This window comes from Morus notabilis, unplaced genomic scaffold (assembly GCF_000414095.1).
Source record: "Morus notabilis unplaced genomic scaffold, ASM41409v2 Scaffold1005, whole genome shotgun sequence".
Classification (NCBI taxonomy): Eukaryota; Viridiplantae; Streptophyta; class Magnoliopsida; order Rosales; family Moraceae; genus Morus; species Morus notabilis.
Genome location: NW_010363292.1, coordinates 180234 through 199099, shown reverse-complemented (window position 1 = coordinate 199099; position 18866 = coordinate 180234). Strand labels below are relative to the sequence as shown.

The window sequence follows — 18866 nt, the reverse complement described above, 5'->3', positions numbered from 1 at the left end:
ACTATATTTCCAAAAAGTTATGTATCCCTATAATAAGAAAATGTTTCTGAAATATTAAATAGTTGATGTAAAACTAAATGTGCAGTAGGATAATAAACTCCAGAAAGAAATTCAGTAACATTGTAAAAACTTCTAGAAATTTAAAAAAATACTCAGCAATCTGCCAATCATGATTGAAAATTAAAATTTCATCGTTCTTACTGTTTACGTATGTCGTGATAAGCTGCGAATATTAGAGTGCTGCCTTCAACATTAAATATGTGGAATTTCACCTATGTCTCATGTCAGTTGGAAACCTTCTTGGGCGCATCTGACTGTTCCTGCAATATTGTTTGAATTCTTGGAGTTGAGCTCCAGAATTAGATATGAATGATAATGATTATCTAATATTTGTAAGATTAGCTGAGATATGTTCAATTCCTGTCTAAACTACTAAATTAATTATGTGACATGCACACTGTTGATGAAAAATTTCCCCCCTAAACGCAGGTTTCAAGCTACGTTTAAACATATTAATTGCAGCTGTGTTAGCTGACGCATTATCAAAAGTAATTGTTAAAATTTTATTTTCTATCCCATAAAACCCAAAAATTTCCATTATTGTACCAAAAATAGATGATGCGTTATGAGGATATGGACAAAAATGAAAACCAATTATTCTTTTTTGTAAAACACAATCGTCATCAACGTAATACGATGTGACACATAAAGATCCAGTTTTATTGCACCCCTTCCACAGATCAAAAGTGCAAGAGACGGTAGCATTAAAAGTCCTAAAATTATCAATAAGAGATTGTCTCATTGCATAAAATACTTTCATGCAATCAGAACGAGTTGTGTTTCTACTTACCCGTTTAAATTGTGGGCAAAAGGCTGTCTAGATGAATTTTTCGAACGACGCATCATCTGCAAAAGAAATAGGCAATTCGGCACTAGCTAAAAATTTAGCTAGTGCCTCACGAGCATGTTGTGCATCGTATGTAAAATTTTATAACCCCTGTGATGTGAGTGATAGTGTTTGTTGGCGGGAGTCCACACTCCCACCTTGGTGCAACGATAGACATACTTTCCAATGTTTATCCAGATGACCAGTACCCCCACCATTTTTATTAGAAAAGTATTTTTTACAATATTTACATACCGCACGAATTTCCATTTCACCTGTTTTTGGATTTGGTCGGGGCTCTTTTGTAAAATGCTGTCATGTCGGAGAAGTTCGCGGTCTTTTTCCCCTGCTGCGTTCTCCAACTTCCTCATTGTACACTGAAGCATTATCCACCGGAGCATTTTCTAGTTCAGTGGAGGTGGGGTTGGGAGGCATCATTTATTCCTTAAAAAATGCCTCATCACCAAGCTCAGGAAGAGCAGTGAAATCATGGAAGTTTGGTGTGGCCATTTCTGAAAATTAATTGAACTTGAACTTTGTAAATGAAAGAGCAAGAAAATGAGTGAACACGAGAAAAAAGCCTAGAATCAAAATCAAAGAGACAAGTTGAGAGATAGAATGAGAGTGAGATGAGAAGTTGATAGTGAATTGTTGTGTGTGATTTATGGTGGAATTAAGGGGTATTTATAGAGAATTTTAGGGTGGATTTTCGGATTATTGCCTTTGGGCCCTTTCGCGGGCCCAACGGGCGGCCCGTGACGGGCCTAACGGGAGGCTCGTCACGTGCCAAATGGGAGGCCCATGACGGGCCAAACGGGAGGCCCGTCACATGCCGCCCGTTGGGCCCGCGAAGGGCCCACGAGAGGATTTATAATGGGCTGTTTCACGGGCCGTTTTGCTGGCTTGGGCCGGGCCGAACAAGGGTCGAATCAGGGCTTGTACCGGGCCGAACAAGGGCCGTGCTGAGGGCCTCCATCGCTAGGGCTACGGGCTGAGAAGCTGAGGCCCAACCCTAGCCCATTACACATGTCGGGCCGGCACGGCCCGTAACAGTAGCGAAACGGGCCGTGCCGAATCCGACACTATCACGGGTTGGGCCGGGCCGGGCCGTCCATGGACAGCCCCGCCCATTTGACATCTTTACTTTCAACTATATGAAATTTTAAAAATAACTGATTTTAACCAAATAAATGTATTTACAGAAAAACTTATGGAAAGTAGATTTTATAAATAATAAACAAATGCAGTGTTCTTATGTTTTTACGCCAGAGTACCTACCCACTATGGGGGTATTATTTTGAAGGATATATTTGATAGAAATCGCATTAAAATGAGAAAGTGTATAAAAGTGAGAAGTTTTTGATGGTTCAACTTCAAACATAACAACAAAGTAATTAAAATAAAATTATATCAACCATGAAGTTGTGGTATTTTTCATACCTTAGCGTGAAACTTTTCATATTAAAAGAAAAGAAATACATTTTTTTCTTCTTTTTTAAAATGTTTTTTTTCCCAAAGAAAAACGGAGAAAAAGAAATAGATAACAGATAATATAAAGAAAAATAAAACAGTGACAGCACAGACCACGTTCGCGGGGGAATCAAAATGGGAGGGAAATTTCCCGCCAGTTTTCTCTCTCTTCCCCACTCTCTCTCCAGAAAACTTGCTTGCCTTTCTGCTTTACCTTCTTCCTCTCTGTCTGCGCTCTAACCCTAAGAGCACCTCCCCTGCGCCGTCCGAACATAAATGGCGGAGACTCCCAAGAGAGCCGTGCATTCCACGAGAAGCTCCAAGCAACCGCCGTCGTCCGCCACCAAACCCCTGCCGTCGCTCACGCCTTCGACCCCCCAAACCTCGACCCCTCGCCGATCAACTCGCCGGACCTCGCTGAGTTTTGACTCGGAGACTCCGCGGAAACAGATCGATCTCATTGAGAAGGCGATTGGGGATTCGGTGAAGGAAACTCCGAGAGATGCGAAGACCCCGAGGAGAAAATCCAGTGGAATTCCCAAAACTCCCGATGTGAAAACCCTAGATTCTGCGAAAAAGGATAAAAAACCTAATCGGAAAGGGGAGAAAGGTCTGGTAGATGACAAAGTTTCACTCTCTCCAGTATCGCCGGAGCAACCGGAGTCGAGGAAGAGAAAACGGGAAAATGGGAGAACGGTGGTTACTCGAGCTATGGCTTCGAAAGGTAAGAGCTCCGAAAAGAAGAAGAAGGTCGTGCACGATGGCGGAGAATTCGAGGTCGGAGATGATGTGTATGTGAGGAGGAGAGAGGGCGCGAGCTCAGACGATGAAGACCCCGAAATGGAGGAGTGCAGGGTGTGCTTCAAGTCTGGAAAAGCAGTGATGATTGAGTGCGATGATTGTCTAGGTGGGTTCCATTTGAAATGTCTGAAACCGCCATTGAAGGAGGTTCCGGAAGGAGATTGGATTTGTTGGTTCTGTGAGGCTGGCAAGATGGGAAAAAGGGTTCAGCTTCCGGTGCCGACAAAAGGTGGGTCGGTATCGAAGAAACGAGTGCATTACAAGAAGGTCGTGCACGATGGCGGAGAATTCGAGGTCGGAGATGATGTGTATGTGAGGAGGAGAGAGTACGCGAGCTCAGACGATGAAGACCCCGAAATGGAGGAGTGCAGGGTGTGCTTCAAGTCTGGAAAAGCAGTGATGATTGAGTGCGATGATTGTCTAGGTGGGTTCCATTTGAAATGTCTGAAACCGCCATTGAAGGAGGTTCCTGAAGGAGATTGGATTTGTTGGTTCTGTGAGGCTCGCAAGATGGGCAAAAGGGTTCAGCTTCCGGTGCCGCCCAAAGGAAAGAAACTGGTAAGAACAATGAGGGAGAAACTTCTTTCCAGTGATTTGTGGGCTGCTCGTATTGAAAGGTACTATTTTACTCGTTTTCTTAAAGGGTATACAAATCCATTGAATTATGTTAAGTTTTATTCAAATTCAGTCTTTTTTAATTTTGGGAATTTTTTTTTTTTTTTTGGCAATTTGTTTATGGGTGTTTAATTTTCATGCGTGCAGGATATGGAAAGAAGTGGATGGTAGCTACTGGTGTAGTGTACGTTGGTATATTATCCCTGAAGAGACTTCTTCCGGAAGACAACCACATAATCTGAAGAGGGAGCTTTATCGCACTAATGATTTTGCTGACATTGAGGTGAAAGATAAAATCTTGACTTGATTTTTTTTTCGTTGGTATTAAGTTCCTGAGGAATTAAGGCCCCGTTCTTTTCGCTGATTCGAGTTTAGAATTCAAGTTTTGCTACAGTAAAAAACTCTCAAAAATAATAACATCTAACTTTTTTGCTACAGTAAAAAGCTCTCACACAACATCACATCTCAACTCGAATTAAAAACTCGAATTAGCGAACCGAACGGACCCTAAGATTGTGCCTTGTCTTAGGGAGATGGGCATGTTCTTTTGTTCAAAAAACTCAAAAAAAGACAACTCAAGCTCCAACTTTATTCAACTTTATGTTCTTTTAAGTTTCAACTTTATTCAATTTTATTCAACTTTATTTAAGTTACAACTTCAACTCAAATTATAACTCAAATTCAATTCAAAAACTATACTCAAGTTACACTCTAAATCTTCTAGTTTTGTTAAGTGAGCTGCCCAATTAATCACAATGACTGCTCTTTCATGATTGGTATGATATGGACGTTTTCATATTTCATCTTCTGGTACAATATACGTATTTCATTTGTTTTTATTTTCATTTGTAAGTACACAATACATGTTGCAATTTACTTTTTCTTTTTCCTTTTTTTTCTCTATGTTGCATGCGCCCCTTTTTTATTTGGAGCAGATTTTGAGCTGCCATTCAAATCTAGTTGAGGTTTGAGACTTCCACAGCAGTCAAAACTATGCATATTGCCACATAGGTCTAACCTTACTCGCCTGCTTTTTGTTATTACATATGAACTTCTGTGTTCTAATGTTTTCTTGTGTTATACCGTCGTTAAATCACGTATTTTGTTGAAAAGGGAGGCGGGACTTCTTTCCTGAGTTTATAACCTGCTAATGCAATGCCACAGATGGAATGTGTCTTGCGACATTGTTTTGTCAAGAACCCTAAAGAATATACCAAAGCCAGTGACGAAGGGGATGATGTTTTCTTATGTGAATATGAATATGACATTCATTGGCACAGTTTCAAATGTCTTGCTGAGATTGATGATGATGAAGAGGTAAGCACTTCCGAAGTTAGAAGCAGGGTTGGTATACAAAATCAAGTGGAGTTAACGTTATCAGTCAGTTAATATATGTTTTTTTCCTCATGTACTAGGATGCTGACAGTGATGAAGATTGGAAAGTCAGCAAGGATGTAGACTCTGACACTAATGCTGAAGAAACTGACAGTAATGAACATTGGAAAGTCGGCAAGGATGTAGACTCTGGCACTGATGATGTGTTGTATGATGAAGAGGAGAGCATTCGAAATATACGAGCTAAATCATGTTCAGCTCATAAGTTAGCTGCTGTATGTCTGCTATTTTTGTTCACATATTTGTGGCTTTAGCTTGCAGGTTTGCAAACTAAACCATGCCGGTTTTATTTTTTATACAGAACTCAAGAAAGGGACGGTTCTTTGGACTTGAAAAGGTAGGGATGAAGAAAATCCCAGAGCATGTAAGATGCCACAAGCGAACTGAACTTGAAAGAGCAAAAGCAGCACTTGTGTTGGCCTCGATGCCAAAGTGTCTTCCTTGCAGGAATAAGTATGTTGAAGTTGAGCATTTAGGTTTTCTTTAATATGCATTGAGTTTCTGAAAGACTTATTATCCTTTATGTAGGGAAATGGAGGAGATTACTTCCTTTATCAAAGATGCTATATGTGATGATCAGTGTCTTGGTCGTTGCCTGTACATCCATGGTGTTCCTGGAACTGGGAAGGTAGGATTTATTTGCTTTTAATTAGTGAAATACTCATGTTAATTCGAACAGGCTGTAGGTTCCCTTCAGGTTGTTATTTTATTTATTTGATTGTTTCTGTGTGAAATTGCAGACAATGAGTGTCCTGACAGTAATGAAGAATCTAAGGTCTGAAGTTGATGCAAGAAGCATAAGGCCTTACTGTTTTGTGGAGATTAATGGTCTAAAGTTGGCATCACCAGAAAATATATATAGGGTGAGATATAATAACTTATATGTTTCTAAGGCTGTAGACTGTCGTTGCCCACCCTCTAAAATCTGTTCCAACAGGTTGTATATGAAGCATTGAGTGGGCACAGAGTTAGTTGGAAAAAGGCTCTTCAATTGTTGAATGACCGATTTTCAGAAGGCAAAAAGTTTGGCAAAGAGGATGACCGACCTTGTATTCTTCTCATTGACGAACTTGATCTTCTTGTTACCAGAAATCAGTCGGTAATTATTTTCTCCTTTTCTTTTCTTTTGGTAAGCTGAGCTGGAACTCGCAAATATCTACCAGTCTTTTGAATCAATTATTTGTCTTATGTTTTCATAAAATGTGAAAATTAAATGCCCTAACCTTTTCCTTTTATAGGTTCTTTACAACATTCTTGATTGGCCTACTAAACCACATTCCAAATTGATTGTGATAGGTAAACATTTATCTTTGTTACTGCTGCTTCTCTAATTTGATTATATGATTTACCATTCCGTTGCAATCCGCCGGTATGTCTTCAATACGCCTGAGTGTCTTCCCGAGGTACCACCATTCTGCCTTGGTATAATAACCTGCCTTGTGCAATGGAAAAAACCCGGATGTGCTGTCACATCCTGTTGTAAGTCAGACCATACCTTAGCTAATTTTTCATCGAGCAATACATGCTGGTGTAGTTCACTGGTGTCGAAAATTAGGGCCACCGATAAGGCACTCAGGTCCGGAGTACTAATGAGGCGGGAGAGAGCGTCTGCAACCTTATTTTCTAATCTCGGTTTAAATTGGATTTTGAAGTCGTAACCCATCAGCTTGGTTAACCACTTATGGTGTTCTGTAGACACTAGGCGTTGTTCCAACAGGTACTTGAGGCTACGCTGGTCGGTGCGGATCACGAAATGACGTCCCAGGAGATATGGCCGCCATTTTTGAATGACTAGGACTATGGCCATCAATTCTCTCTCATAAATTGATTTGCCGCGTGCTGTGTGGAAAGAGCCTGACTAAAATATGCAATGGGCCGTTGCTCTTGCATTAACACTGCCCCAACCCTATGACCAGAAGCATCTGTATCCAACACGAAGGGTTTGTTGAAATCCGGCAAGGCTAGGACGGGTACTACTGTCATGGCGTGCTTCAGTGCGGCAAACGCGCTTCCTGCCTCCTCATCCCAGTGAAAATTATCCTTCCGTAGTAAGTTCGTCAATGGTCCCGCGATGTGGCTGTAACCTGCCATAAACTTCCTGTAATAGTCGGTTAACCCAAGGAAGCCACGCAACTCCTTCAAGTTCGTGGGGGGAGGCCAATGCACCATAGCCTCCACTTTGGCTGGGTCTGCCGACACCCCTTCCCCAGACACAATATGCCTAAGGTACTCGATTGAGTTCTGCCCGAAGCTACACTTTTTTCCGTTGGTGAACAAACGGTGCTAATGTAAAACGACCAATACCCGATCCAAATGGTGCTCATGTTCCCCCATAGTCTGGCTGTAGATTAGTATGTCATCAAAAAATACCAAGACGAACTTACGGAGAAAAGCTCGTAGCACTTCATTCATGAGTGACTGAAAGGTTGCCGGGGCATTCGTGAGGCCAAACGGCATGACAAGGAACTCAGTGCCCCTCATGTGTGCGAAAAGCCGTCCTGGGCACATCTTCCAGCCGCACACGAATCTGATGGTATCCCGACTTGAGATTAATTTTAGAGAAGATGGTAGCCCCATGGAGTTCATCGAGTAATTCATCTATTACCGGTATCGGAAAACGATCCGGCATCGTCTCCTTGTTTAATGCGCGGTAATCCACACAAAACCTCCAACTTCCATCTTTCTTCTTCACCAAAAGGACTGGACTAGAATATGGGCTCATACTGGGTTGGATAATACCTGCTGCCAGCATTTCCCCCACTAAGTGTTCAATCTCGTCTTTCTGTATCTGTGGATAGCGGTATGGCCTGATGTTAATCAGAGAAGTCCCTGTCTTCAACACTATCAAGTGATCTTTTGCCCTTTCTGGTGGCAATTCCGATGGAGATTCAAACACTGCTGAGTGCCCTGTAATACGGCTCGCAGCTCCTCTGGTGCCTCCACAGCCTCTTTCCCTGGACTTATCCTCAGGTTATTCAACTCCACCCACATACCTTGTCCCTCTTGCTTAAGAGCTCGCATTAAGGCCTTAAGGGTGACTGGGGATTTGTTTAACCCCGGATCCCTTTTCAATGTCACTTGTCGATCCCTGAGATTGAATTTCATTAGTAAGGTCTTCCAATTCACCGTCATCATTCCTAAAGTCTCTAACCATTGGACCCCTAAAATTAGATTTGCGCTACCTAACTCTAAGGGAAGAAAATCTTCCACAATTTCTACCTCTTGCAGCGAAACCGCCACCCCGCGGCAAACTCCTTCCCCTTTAATTGATAACCTCGTTCCCATAACCACCCCATATCCTTCAGTCTGATCTATAGGTAAATCCAATCATCTCACCAAGTCAAACACAATAAAATTGTGAGTCGCCCCATTATCGATCAAAATTATTACCTCGCTTCTACGAACCACTCCTTTGAGCTTCATAATCTTCGGGGCTGTGAGTCCAACCACCGAATTGATGGAGAGCTCCATCACTTCACCTTCTTCGAGTGCCTCCTCCTTTCCTTCCTGTGACTCCTCTTGATCTTCTTCATCTCGCACGATGAGCACCTGCAACTCCCGGTTAGGGCAACGGTGCCCGAAAACATACTTCCCATCATAGCGATAACAAAGGCCTTTTGCCCTCTTCGCCTGAAGTTCGGCGTCGGTCAAATGCCAGAACGGCGCTGCTTCGGTCCCGCTACTCGATGGTCTGTCTGTGGCGTGGGTCATCCTTCCCCATGGTGCCATACCCCCTCGCGGCCCTAACCCGGCTTGAGCTGAACCTCCTCTTAGTCCAAATTCAGGGATTCCAGAACTTTGTTTCCTGGGCTGGGTTGTAAGTTGTGGGCCTTTGGGCCGCGTACTAGTAGGTTACGCTCCTCCATCCGCTGGGCAAATTCCATAATTCGGCCCAATCCCTTGGGCTTCAGCATCCGAATTTCAGCCCTGATTTCGGGCTTTAATCCATTCACAAATGTACTTTTTAGGACCTGCTCAGAAACCTCCCCTAATGGTGCAGCCAACGTTTTGAAGAGCTTGAAATACTCCCGGACCGGCGTTTCTTGGCGCAGAGATAAGAATTTCTCACATAAACTTCCTTCCTGTGTCGGTCGAAACCTCTCGAGCACCAACACTTTCAGATCCGTCCAGTCCCGTATCACCCACTGGCTATCCTCCCACTAGAACCAAGCCAAGGCTTCTCCATCCCAGCTTACCACTGCTACATCTAACTTCTCACTCGCTGTCATCTTGTTCATGGCGAAATACCTCTCAGTTTGGAAAATCCAGCCATCGGGATTTTCTCCGTCGAAAGTGGGCATTTCTACTCGCCGGTTGCGTCTCTGTCGTCCTCTTCTCTGTCGGCGTAGGTTTCCAGTCAGATTCAGCTCTCTGGCACATCAGTCAGTTCAGTTTTTCCAACATCAGCGCCATACCCTGCTTAAGCATGGGAATCTTCTTCAAATCTTCTCTTACCATATCCAATTCCTTATGAGAATCCTCTTTCGTTCCTTCCGCCCTCTCTTTCTTGCGGTCATTAGTCCTCTCTGTCATTCCCAAAAGGTGCTCTGATACCAAATGATAAGCTCACAGACTAATATAACAGATTGTAAGTGCACTTCTACACATGAATATGAGTAAGTTCACTGAATCAATATAATTAATTGGCAGAAAATAGGGAAAGAATTACAGGATATGGGGGTTTTCGAGTGACTCCGTGCACTCCCTCACTAACTTCAACTTCACTCTTTTTTGATGCCTTTTCTCACTTGTCCTCCTTCCCTATTTATTCAATCACATTCTCTTAGTTATAGACTCCAATGCAGCTTACTAACTAATAGACCTTTCCCACTCCCAACCCAGCTCATCCTCTCGTGCCAACTTAGCCCACCTCCTATCCATCCCGAGAAGTGTTCCCATGCGCTGTGGCTTCCATCTCTTTCCTTGTCCCTGCATGATCCTTCTCACGGAGTCTTTTCCGTACATAAGTGAATCGTAGGGGAGGCTTATCACCTAACCTTTTCCTTTTATAGGTTCTTTACAACATTCTTGATTGGCCTACTAAACCACATTCCAAATTGATTGTGATAGGTAAACATTTATCTTTGTAGCTGCTGCTTCTCTAATTTGATTATATCATTTACCATCTTTTTTTTTCCTTGTGACAAATATGAATTTAGGCATAGCAAATACAATGGATCTTCCAGAGAAGTTGCTTCCTCGTATTTCAAGCCGTATGGGAATCCAAAGGCTTTGCTTTGGACCCTATAACTTTCAACAACTTCAAGAAATCATTTTGAGTCGCCTTAAAGGAATTGATGCATTTGAAAAACAAGCTATAGAGTTCGCTTCAAGAAAGGTCAGTTGTATGTCACTTATTTTCATCATGAAGTTCAATTCTGTCCCTTGCATCTGCTGAAGTGGTTGAGGCTTTGAATGCTCGTTTTACAATACTGTTTAACATATTTGTGCATGTATTCAGGTAGCAGCTATTTCAGGAGATGCTCGTCGTGCTCTAGAGATTTGCAGGCGTGCAGCAGAAATCACTGACTATCGTGTAAAAAAACTGAGGTCAAATCCAATTAACGCTTCTGAAGGTGTGCAGTTATTGTTTCCTAATTTGTCTTCACAAATTAATAGAAAAATGTTGGGGCCAGGATTTCCATAACATTGTTCGGGCTCCTTATGCTTACGTTTTCAATATTCAAAATCACCACGTTCAATTTTTCTGCATGCTGGAATTATCGAGTTCGCAAAATTCATCACTCTCTTGAAAATTGCTGACTTATAGGATCCTATGCATCCAATTTCCAGGAAAAGCTATTGTCGGCATGGCAGATGTTGAAGCAGCCATTCAAGAGATGTTCCAGGCACCTCATATTCAAGTGAGTCATAACTGGATAATGCTCGCTGTTTAGCTCTGTTGCAACTTTACTAAAGACAGATAAAATCTTGGAAGAGGGAACGTTCTTGCATGAGCATTGCAATTTATTTGTGATTGTTACACTGATGTTAAATTTTTATTTTAGGCAAAAAAAAAACCTTTATAAACATATCAACGTGATCGTATTTGTTTTTTGCAGGTGATGAGAAGTAGTTGTAAACTGAGTAAAATTTTCTTGACTTCCATGGTGCATGAGCTCTATAAAATGGGAATGGGTGAAACCACCTTTGAAAAGGTCGACTTCCCAAGCTTTCCCCTCAACATCGTAGTCTGATTTCTTATTTTAGTAACATTTTTTCTTCTTTGAATCTATAGATCTGTATTAGGTTATGTTTCTAATTCAAACATCAGGAATTTCTTTTACCAAAGGTTCATTCTACTTGATACAATTAATATTTTTCTCTATTTTATTTCTGCGTTAGTTCATTGGGTAGCTGGAAAACAAAGATGCAATGAGTGTTCTTTTGAAACCGAAACAACTAATGCTTCTCCCGTCTTTGACTTCTCAACTCTTCTGCTTTTTGCAGAGTTTTCCTAAAATTATAGTTTCGAAGTCAACAATTGATGTTCTTTCTAAACATTTGCAGTTGGCAATGACCGTTTCATGTCTCTGTACAAGCAATGGAGAAGCATTTCCTGGACATGACACACTCTTGAGAGTCGGGTAAGCATGACAAGTAGTTACTTATTTGAGAATAAAGTAGTTACTTATTTGATGTACACACTTGAAGAAACATTATAATTTCTGAAGAACATGAGGATGAAAAACCATTCAACTTTCTTCTTCAGACATTTTAAGGTCTTTTTTTGTTTAGTATATTTGCTTCATCAGTGTATGAGTGAATGTTTCGATGATCCGGTTTCATAATTTCCGTGGTTTATATTAGGATCAATGGTGCATCATGACATATGAAAATATGCCTTCTATGAAATAGAGAGAGACCGAGATTATAAGCTTGTTTGATTAAAGATGATATTTAATGAATATTATTCGTTGTGAAATATGAATCTCCATTACGTTTAGGGGTGTTCATTCAATCCAATCCGTAGTTTTTAGTTTAACCTAATCCAATCCATACATGTGCAGATTTGAAAAATTTGCATCCAATCGAATCCAGTCCACACTTAACACATTAACCAACAAATCAATCCAATCCACATATGCAGATTGGATTGGTTACTTTGATCGGTTAATTAGGCTTATAGAGTTATATTTATGCGTTTTTTTTTTCTAATCATTTTTTTGTGTGTGAAAAGACATCTAAAGTTAGACAATAAGTTAAAAAACTCATAAAATCACAAGGCATAACCAGTTTCATAATCACCCCCAATTATTTCATGTAATCTAAAACGCCAAAACTCATACTAGTTCAAAAACCAACATAAATCCAACACATAATTGCTCGGTTTAAATGGGTATTTGCATATATTTGAACACCCCCAATTACATTTGTGGCAGGTGTAAGCTTGGTGAATGCAGGATTATCCTATGCGAATCGGGGGCTAAACACAGGTTGCAAAAGTTACAGCTCAACTTTCCAAGGTTTGTTCCTACTTCCTACAACACTACAGGATTCAATCAATTTGCACTATTTAAGGGCTGGTGTTTGAGTGCCTTAACCTCACTGAATTACGTAACAACAGAAGACTGTTTGAGGCTTAAGACCTCTAGTGGCACTAGGGGGGTTTGGGTGAGGAGGATTTGAGAGGAGGTTGCGGGTTCAAACTCTGTCTTGTATATATAAATATAAAAAAAAGAAGACTATTTGAGCGTTCGTTACTGATCTTTCCAGGTTAAACATCAAAAAAACTTTTGCAGCCTCATCGGCTGATCAAAATCCTTTTCTTTTCTTTTGCAGTGACGATGTAGCATTTGCACTGAAGGACAGCAAGGAGCTACCTTGGTTGACCAAGTATCTTTGATTTAAGTCCAAGCAAAAAACACAAAGAACATTATCGAAAATTAAAAATATATTTATTCATAAAGAGCAGCAATTTTGACCTTCCATCGTGGTTTTTACTTTTTAATTATATATTCTTGTTGTAAACTGAGGTATTTACCATACTTGGACAGAGGATTCATATTGTTTCCCTTGAATTTTGATTTGGAGATGCAATTAGAGAGAACTCGCAGAGCATTCTTACTTTCACAGAATAATAATTATGATAAGGGTCCCGAATTTTAGCTCAACTTTTTAATCCTAATCGATTATATTTTTTAGTAATAAGTATTTAAAAGAGTGACACATCATTTAATGTTAACAAGTTGCATTAATTAATTAATATAAATACATGAATAGAGCTCGGGAAAATTTTTGCAATCTTAGCTTGTCAGACTTGTTATGAGTGTGTATTTTTATTGATTGAAGGTCACAGTGATTTTGGTTAGGCTTTAAGCTCAAGATTATGTAGATATTTCCTATAGTATAAAGAATTAAGACATGGCAACAAAGTATACGATGGAACTTATTCCATATGGCAAAGAAAAGGGCACCTGTTTGCTTGAAATTAAGAGAAACATTTAAAATTAAATAACAAGGTCAGTCGGATAAGCATATATTCCACAGCCAAATGCCTTTTTAACATGACAGTACAGTACTTGAAAGAGAAATACTCACATTATACACATAAATAAATATTATATATTAGAACATACTTTCTATTTAATTCCATTATCCATAGTAACAAGTTTTTGCTTATTTCAAATTCAAATTTATTACCCAAGTAATCATTTTATCCTTAAAAAAAGACTTTTGGGCTATCAGAACGTCAAAAAATATAGAAAATAGTAGACTTATAAAATTAAATTAACTAAATATTAGATTTAAAACCATTTAAAATAAATAGCAGTTTATGAGTAAATGAATTATTTATCGCGTAAATGGTTCATTACGGTTAGTAAAAACAATTTTTTCATGTAAATTTTCTTTTTTCGACTGCAAAAAAGATTTTTTTTGTAAATAAATATTTTTTTTAAGATTTTTTCGTAAATAAATATTTTTTTAAAGATTTTTTACCACAAGTTATTTTTCACCAATCGTAAATGATTCATTTATCATATAAACTACTACTTCAAATAATTTTAAAATCTACTATTTACCTAATTTAGTTTTAAAAATCTACAATTTACAACTATTCCCCTTAGAAAATCTCTTTTAGGGTTGTTTTTTTTCCGCTACTTTTGTTTCCCTTATATTTATTGTCCATAGATCTTGATCTTTAGTCAGTCTACAATGATCATTAATCAAGTAAAAATAATAATACTAACAATAGGCAACTTTTCTTTTAGAAAATTGCGTAATTTAATTGATGTATATTTATCCTGGTAATCTTATTATATTATACACGTCATGTGTGTGTGTATGTATACTATCTCTTTTTTAATTTTTTTTTGAGGGGATATATTGTATAATTAAGTACTGTCTCACGTTATTAATTTGGAAAATTAGTGTAATGTTGAGATAAGCATTAAACAGGTGTGTTATTTTCATGCAAAGGAACGGCTACGAGCGCCGTTTAAAGCGGCTTCAGAGTCTGCGATTTCCCAACACATTCGCAAGAATTTGCAAAACTCTTCCTTATCCACTCTTACCTCCTTCCATAACTCGTCATTCCAATTTCACATCTTCTTCTTCTTCTTTTTTTTTTCCCCCCCCTTCTTTGTCTCTGATCAAAAGCCATGGCGGTCCCAGCTTCTCTGATTATCCTTCCCATCGGCATCCTTTTTATTTTCTCAGGCTTTCTTGTTAATTTTCTGCAGGTACGTACGTATACTTCTTTCATAAGATTATCCTTCTTTTTTTTTTTTTTTTTTTTTTTTTTTTTTTTTTTTTTTTTTTTTTTTTTTTTAAAGCCCGCTTATTTTTTTTTTTTTTTTTTTTTTTTTTTTTTTTTTTTTTTTTTTCCTTATGATGTTTTCTAAGAGCACGTCAATGATTTTTATTTTTATTTTTAATTTTCTTATATATCTATATGTGTGTATATATATTTCCAGGCTATGTTATTCATCCTTGTTCGTCCAATCTCAAAGCGCACGTACAGAAGGATTAACAAAGTAATTGCAGAATTGTTGTGGTTGGAACTCATTTGGCTCATTGATTGGTGGGCTGGTATTAAGGTATATAGTGATATACCTCAAGATGTTTTTATGTGTGTGCAAATATATCTTTAATCTTTCTAATATATATATATATATATATTTATGTATGTATGTATGTATGTATGTATATATGTATGTATGTATGTATGTATGTATCCTCCTGGTCCTTTCTTATAGCGTTTTTTTTTTTTAATTTAAATATGATGTGAATATATGAGTTCATTGATTGTTAAAAAGAAAACATGTGACTTATAAAACTAATTAGAACTTTTTTGTCCACTTTTCAGATTGAGGTGCATACAGATTCAGAAACGTTTAGTTTGATGGGTGAGATTCTATTAGATATTTGGGGGAAAAAACAAAAAAAACAAAAAAATATTACTATACATTTCTCTCACATAAAACCTTGTTAATTACCTAATTTGAGACATTTGCATTAACAGGTAAAGAACATGCACTTGTTATAAGCAACCACAGGAGTGATATTGATTGGCTTGTTGGTTGGGTCTTAGCTCAGGTATACTATAAATTTGGGCATCTATTTTAATTAGTGCTTTATTATTATTATTATTATTATTATTCTTTTGGTAACTTTGTATTTCTTGATTTAATATTGAGCTTATGAAATATTACAGCGTGCAGGTTGCCTTGGTAGCGCATTAGCCATAATGAAGAAGGAAGCCAAGTTCCTCCCTGTAAATTCTCTTTAATCAATTAACACTATTCTATCTAATTTTCTTAATTTGATTTCTATTAGTGAGTGATTAACAGAAGGCAGTAAATTAATTATGCAGATCATAGGTTGGTCAATGTGGTTTTCTGATTATGTCTTCTTGGAGAGGAAATGGGCTATAGATGAAAGCACGTTGAAAGTATGTGTCTTTGATCAATTCATTTGCATACTTTTTCTTGTTCTTGTTCTTCTGTCCCATCATGTGTTTTGAAGCTATTTTCAGTCGGGTTTTCGGCGGCTGGAGGATTTTCCCATGCCTTTTTGGTTGGCTCTCTTCGTCGAAGGAACTCGCTTTACGCAAGCGAAGTTGGCTGCAGCTCAACATTATGCAGCTTCAAGAGGCTTGCCTGTTCCTAGGAATGTCTTGATTCCACGTACAAAGGTTTGTTATAATGTACTATCTAATCTTATAGCAAACTTGTAACTTTTTCTTCTTCCACATAGTGTTTGATATCAAATTGGTTTTTGTTGCATATATTAGCCTGTCCTTCTCCACAAATTGTTGATACAATCATACACATTACAAGCATTATATGTTTACACATATATACATATACTACATCTTCCTCTTCACGTGAAGTATATATCAACATAAACTTTTGGTTTGTCCTGAGATCTTTTTGGTTCTTAATAATAGTTTGCATATATCCTTGCAGGGTTTTGTTTCAGCAGTAAGTCATATGCGCTCATTTGTTCCTGCAATTTATGACTGCACAGTGGCTATTTCCAACAATCACCCTCCACCAACAATGTTGAGAATATTTAGAGGTCAAACTTCAGTGGTAAGCAAAAAAAAAAAAAAAAAAAAAAAAAAAATACAATTGCATCAATAAACATTTGTTTGAATCATAGTCATATAAAAATATGTGGTAATAATAATTCCTCCCATAATCTTACAGGTAAAAGTACAAATCAAGAGATATTTAATGCATGAACTGCCAGAAACAGATGATGGTACGGCACAATGGTGTAGAGATTTATTTGTTATCAAGGTATAATATAACTATATAAAGATATGAAAAAAAAAAAGAAAGGTCACATTGTGTTGAATTTCCTTGTAATTTTTTAATTTTTTTTTAATTTTTTTTTTTTTTTTTTTTTTTTTTTTTTTTCAGGATGCTTTGCTAGAGAAGTACTTGAGTAAAGGCACATTCAGTGATCTAGAACTTGAAGAGATTGGGCGACCCAAAAAGTCTCTAATTGTTGTCGTTTGCTGGTTATGTCTGATTGTGTATGGCATTGTGAAGCTCTTCCAATGGTCTTCGTTGCTTTCATCATGGCAAGGCATTGCAATTTCTGGGGCTCTCCTGCTTCTTGTCACTGCCGTTATGCAAATTCTTGTTCATTCGTCTGAGTCAGAGCGATCCACACCAGTTGGGTTACCATCACAAGATCCTATGAAGCAAGCACTTATTCAGACATATGCAGAGATATATATATATATATATATATTGATTTTGAAGATATGCTTTACCTTTTGTTTTTATGGTTAGGAAACACAAGTAGTTACTATATGCCATATATAGTCCGAGTGTACATTTATTGATTTGTAGAACAAAAAGAGTGATCTTTTCTTTTGTATTTTATCATTTACTTTAGTAGATCCTCTTATAATTTATAGATTTCTTGTTATTTATAGCAAGCGGGGAATTCTAATTTGAGAGTGCATTATCAAATTTTGAGACTTCAATATTAGATGTTGATGTGGTAACAACAACAACAACAAAAAGATACAAATCCAAGGCGGTAAATTAAGTAAATTTAGAAAAATTATTTCCCACTCCCGGACGAAAAGAACAAGGAGAAGACATTATTTCCTAACAACATATTATGTCAGTATGGTATTTTAGGCTCCGTTTATTTAACCGATTCGAGCTTCGAATTTGAGTTTTACTACAGTAAAAAACTTTAAGAAACAGTCATATTTATTTTTTTTACTACAGTAAAAAATTCTCACATAAAATCACATATAAACTCGAATTAAAAACTCGAATCTATAAACTAAACCGGCATTTAATGATAGTAAATGTATTTAGATAATATATCTAATCAAGTTATATCAAAACAAAACAATAAATTAAAATTACAAATTTATCGTTTTAAAGTATGTAATTATTAATAGAATAGAGATTTTTTTTCCTACCTATTGTAGAATTTTTTTTTTCCTAAAAATAAACTGTAGAATTTTCATTTTTTTTTTTTATTTCAGACCGATCTGTCAAAGTTCAGCTTATGATGTTAATCCATTTTGGAGCCCAGATTCCCTCTTTTTAGCACCGCTAAATAACGAAAATGACCACGTCAGCCAATTTTGGGATATACTTAAAAAAAGCGTTATTTGTTATTTATTATTATTATTTTTTTTTCATACAAGTAACAAGGATGTTCTTTGTTTACAAAATACTCTATACTTGATTCACATGTCGGACACGAAACTCAGAACACTGTCTCTATCTCCATCTCTAATCTCTTTTTATCTTTCTGGTACGATCATACGGTACGGATCGTTCTCCTCAATCTTCACGAATCACGCTTGTCTTCCCTCTATCGAACTTTTTGACTTGTCCCTTCAGTTCTGACCCGCAAATTAGTTTCCTTTCAAATCATCCAACTGCTTGTTTTATTTTCCACAATTCTTATACAGAACAGAACTGTTTGATCGTATTGTAGAAAATATATTGCAAAGCAAAAAAAAAAAAAAAAAATCAATAAGAAAACTTTGAGATTCTGAATAATCAGATATGGGGTCGTTGAAGACGGATGAGGAAGTGGACCAGATTGGAGAGGGTTCCAAGGAAGCGATTCTGTATGTCAATGGAGTTCGTAGAGTGTTGCCTGATGGCTTGGCTCATTTAACCCTCCTTGAGTACCTCAGAGGTATAACAGCAATTGATTCCAAATTGGGTTTCTCCGATTTTCTTGTTTGATTGTTTCCCGGGAAAGT

The 18866-nt window shown here is 37.9% G+C and overlaps 3 protein-coding genes and 1 non-coding gene across 4 annotated transcripts in view; all 4 read left to right on the top strand.

Annotated features, from left to right (window-relative positions):
* The first annotated feature begins 2541 nt into the window (after positions 1–2541).
* On the top strand, positions 2542–13161 carry LOC21398386 (origin of replication complex subunit 1A). The gene is made up of 16 exons (XM_024169491.1): positions 2542–3774; positions 3920–4055; positions 4937–5089; positions 5188–5382; positions 5469–5620; positions 5696–5795; positions 5908–6030; positions 6105–6266; positions 6406–6463; positions 10327–10505; positions 10629–10743; positions 10961–11031; positions 11230–11325; positions 11678–11754; positions 12550–12633; positions 12950–13161. Exons 1-16 carry the CDS (start codon positions 2633–2635, stop codon positions 13011–13013), a joined length of 2907 nt encoding a protein of 968 aa, XP_024025259.1. The 5' UTR covers positions 2542–2632; the 3' UTR covers positions 13014–13161.
* On the top strand, positions 4997–5074 carry LOC112092700. Its single transcript, XR_002902707.1, has one exon. It is a non-coding gene; the product is annotated as a small nucleolar RNA snoR28 (small nucleolar RNA).
* A 1608-nt stretch (positions 13162–14769) lies between the features above and the next one.
* On the top strand, positions 14770–17415 carry LOC112092696 (1-acyl-sn-glycerol-3-phosphate acyltransferase 3). Its single transcript, XM_024169457.1, has 10 exons — positions 14770–14850; positions 15085–15207; positions 15477–15516; positions 15633–15706; positions 15825–15884; positions 15984–16061; positions 16146–16304; positions 16579–16704; positions 16822–16914; positions 17038–17415. Exons 1-10 carry the CDS (start codon positions 14770–14772, stop codon positions 17413–17415), a joined length of 1212 nt encoding a protein of 403 aa, XP_024025225.1.
* An 888-nt stretch (positions 17416–18303) lies between these two features.
* LOC21398385 (xanthine dehydrogenase 1) overlaps positions 18304–18866 on the top strand; it is an 8232-nt gene continuing 7669 nt past the window's right edge. Inside the window, exon 1 of the mRNA XM_024169448.1 lies at positions 18304–18799. Within this exon, the coding sequence (XP_024025216.1) occupies positions 18664–18799 (136 nt within the window). The 5' untranslated portion in view covers positions 18304–18663. The remainder of the gene's footprint in view (positions 18800–18866) is intronic.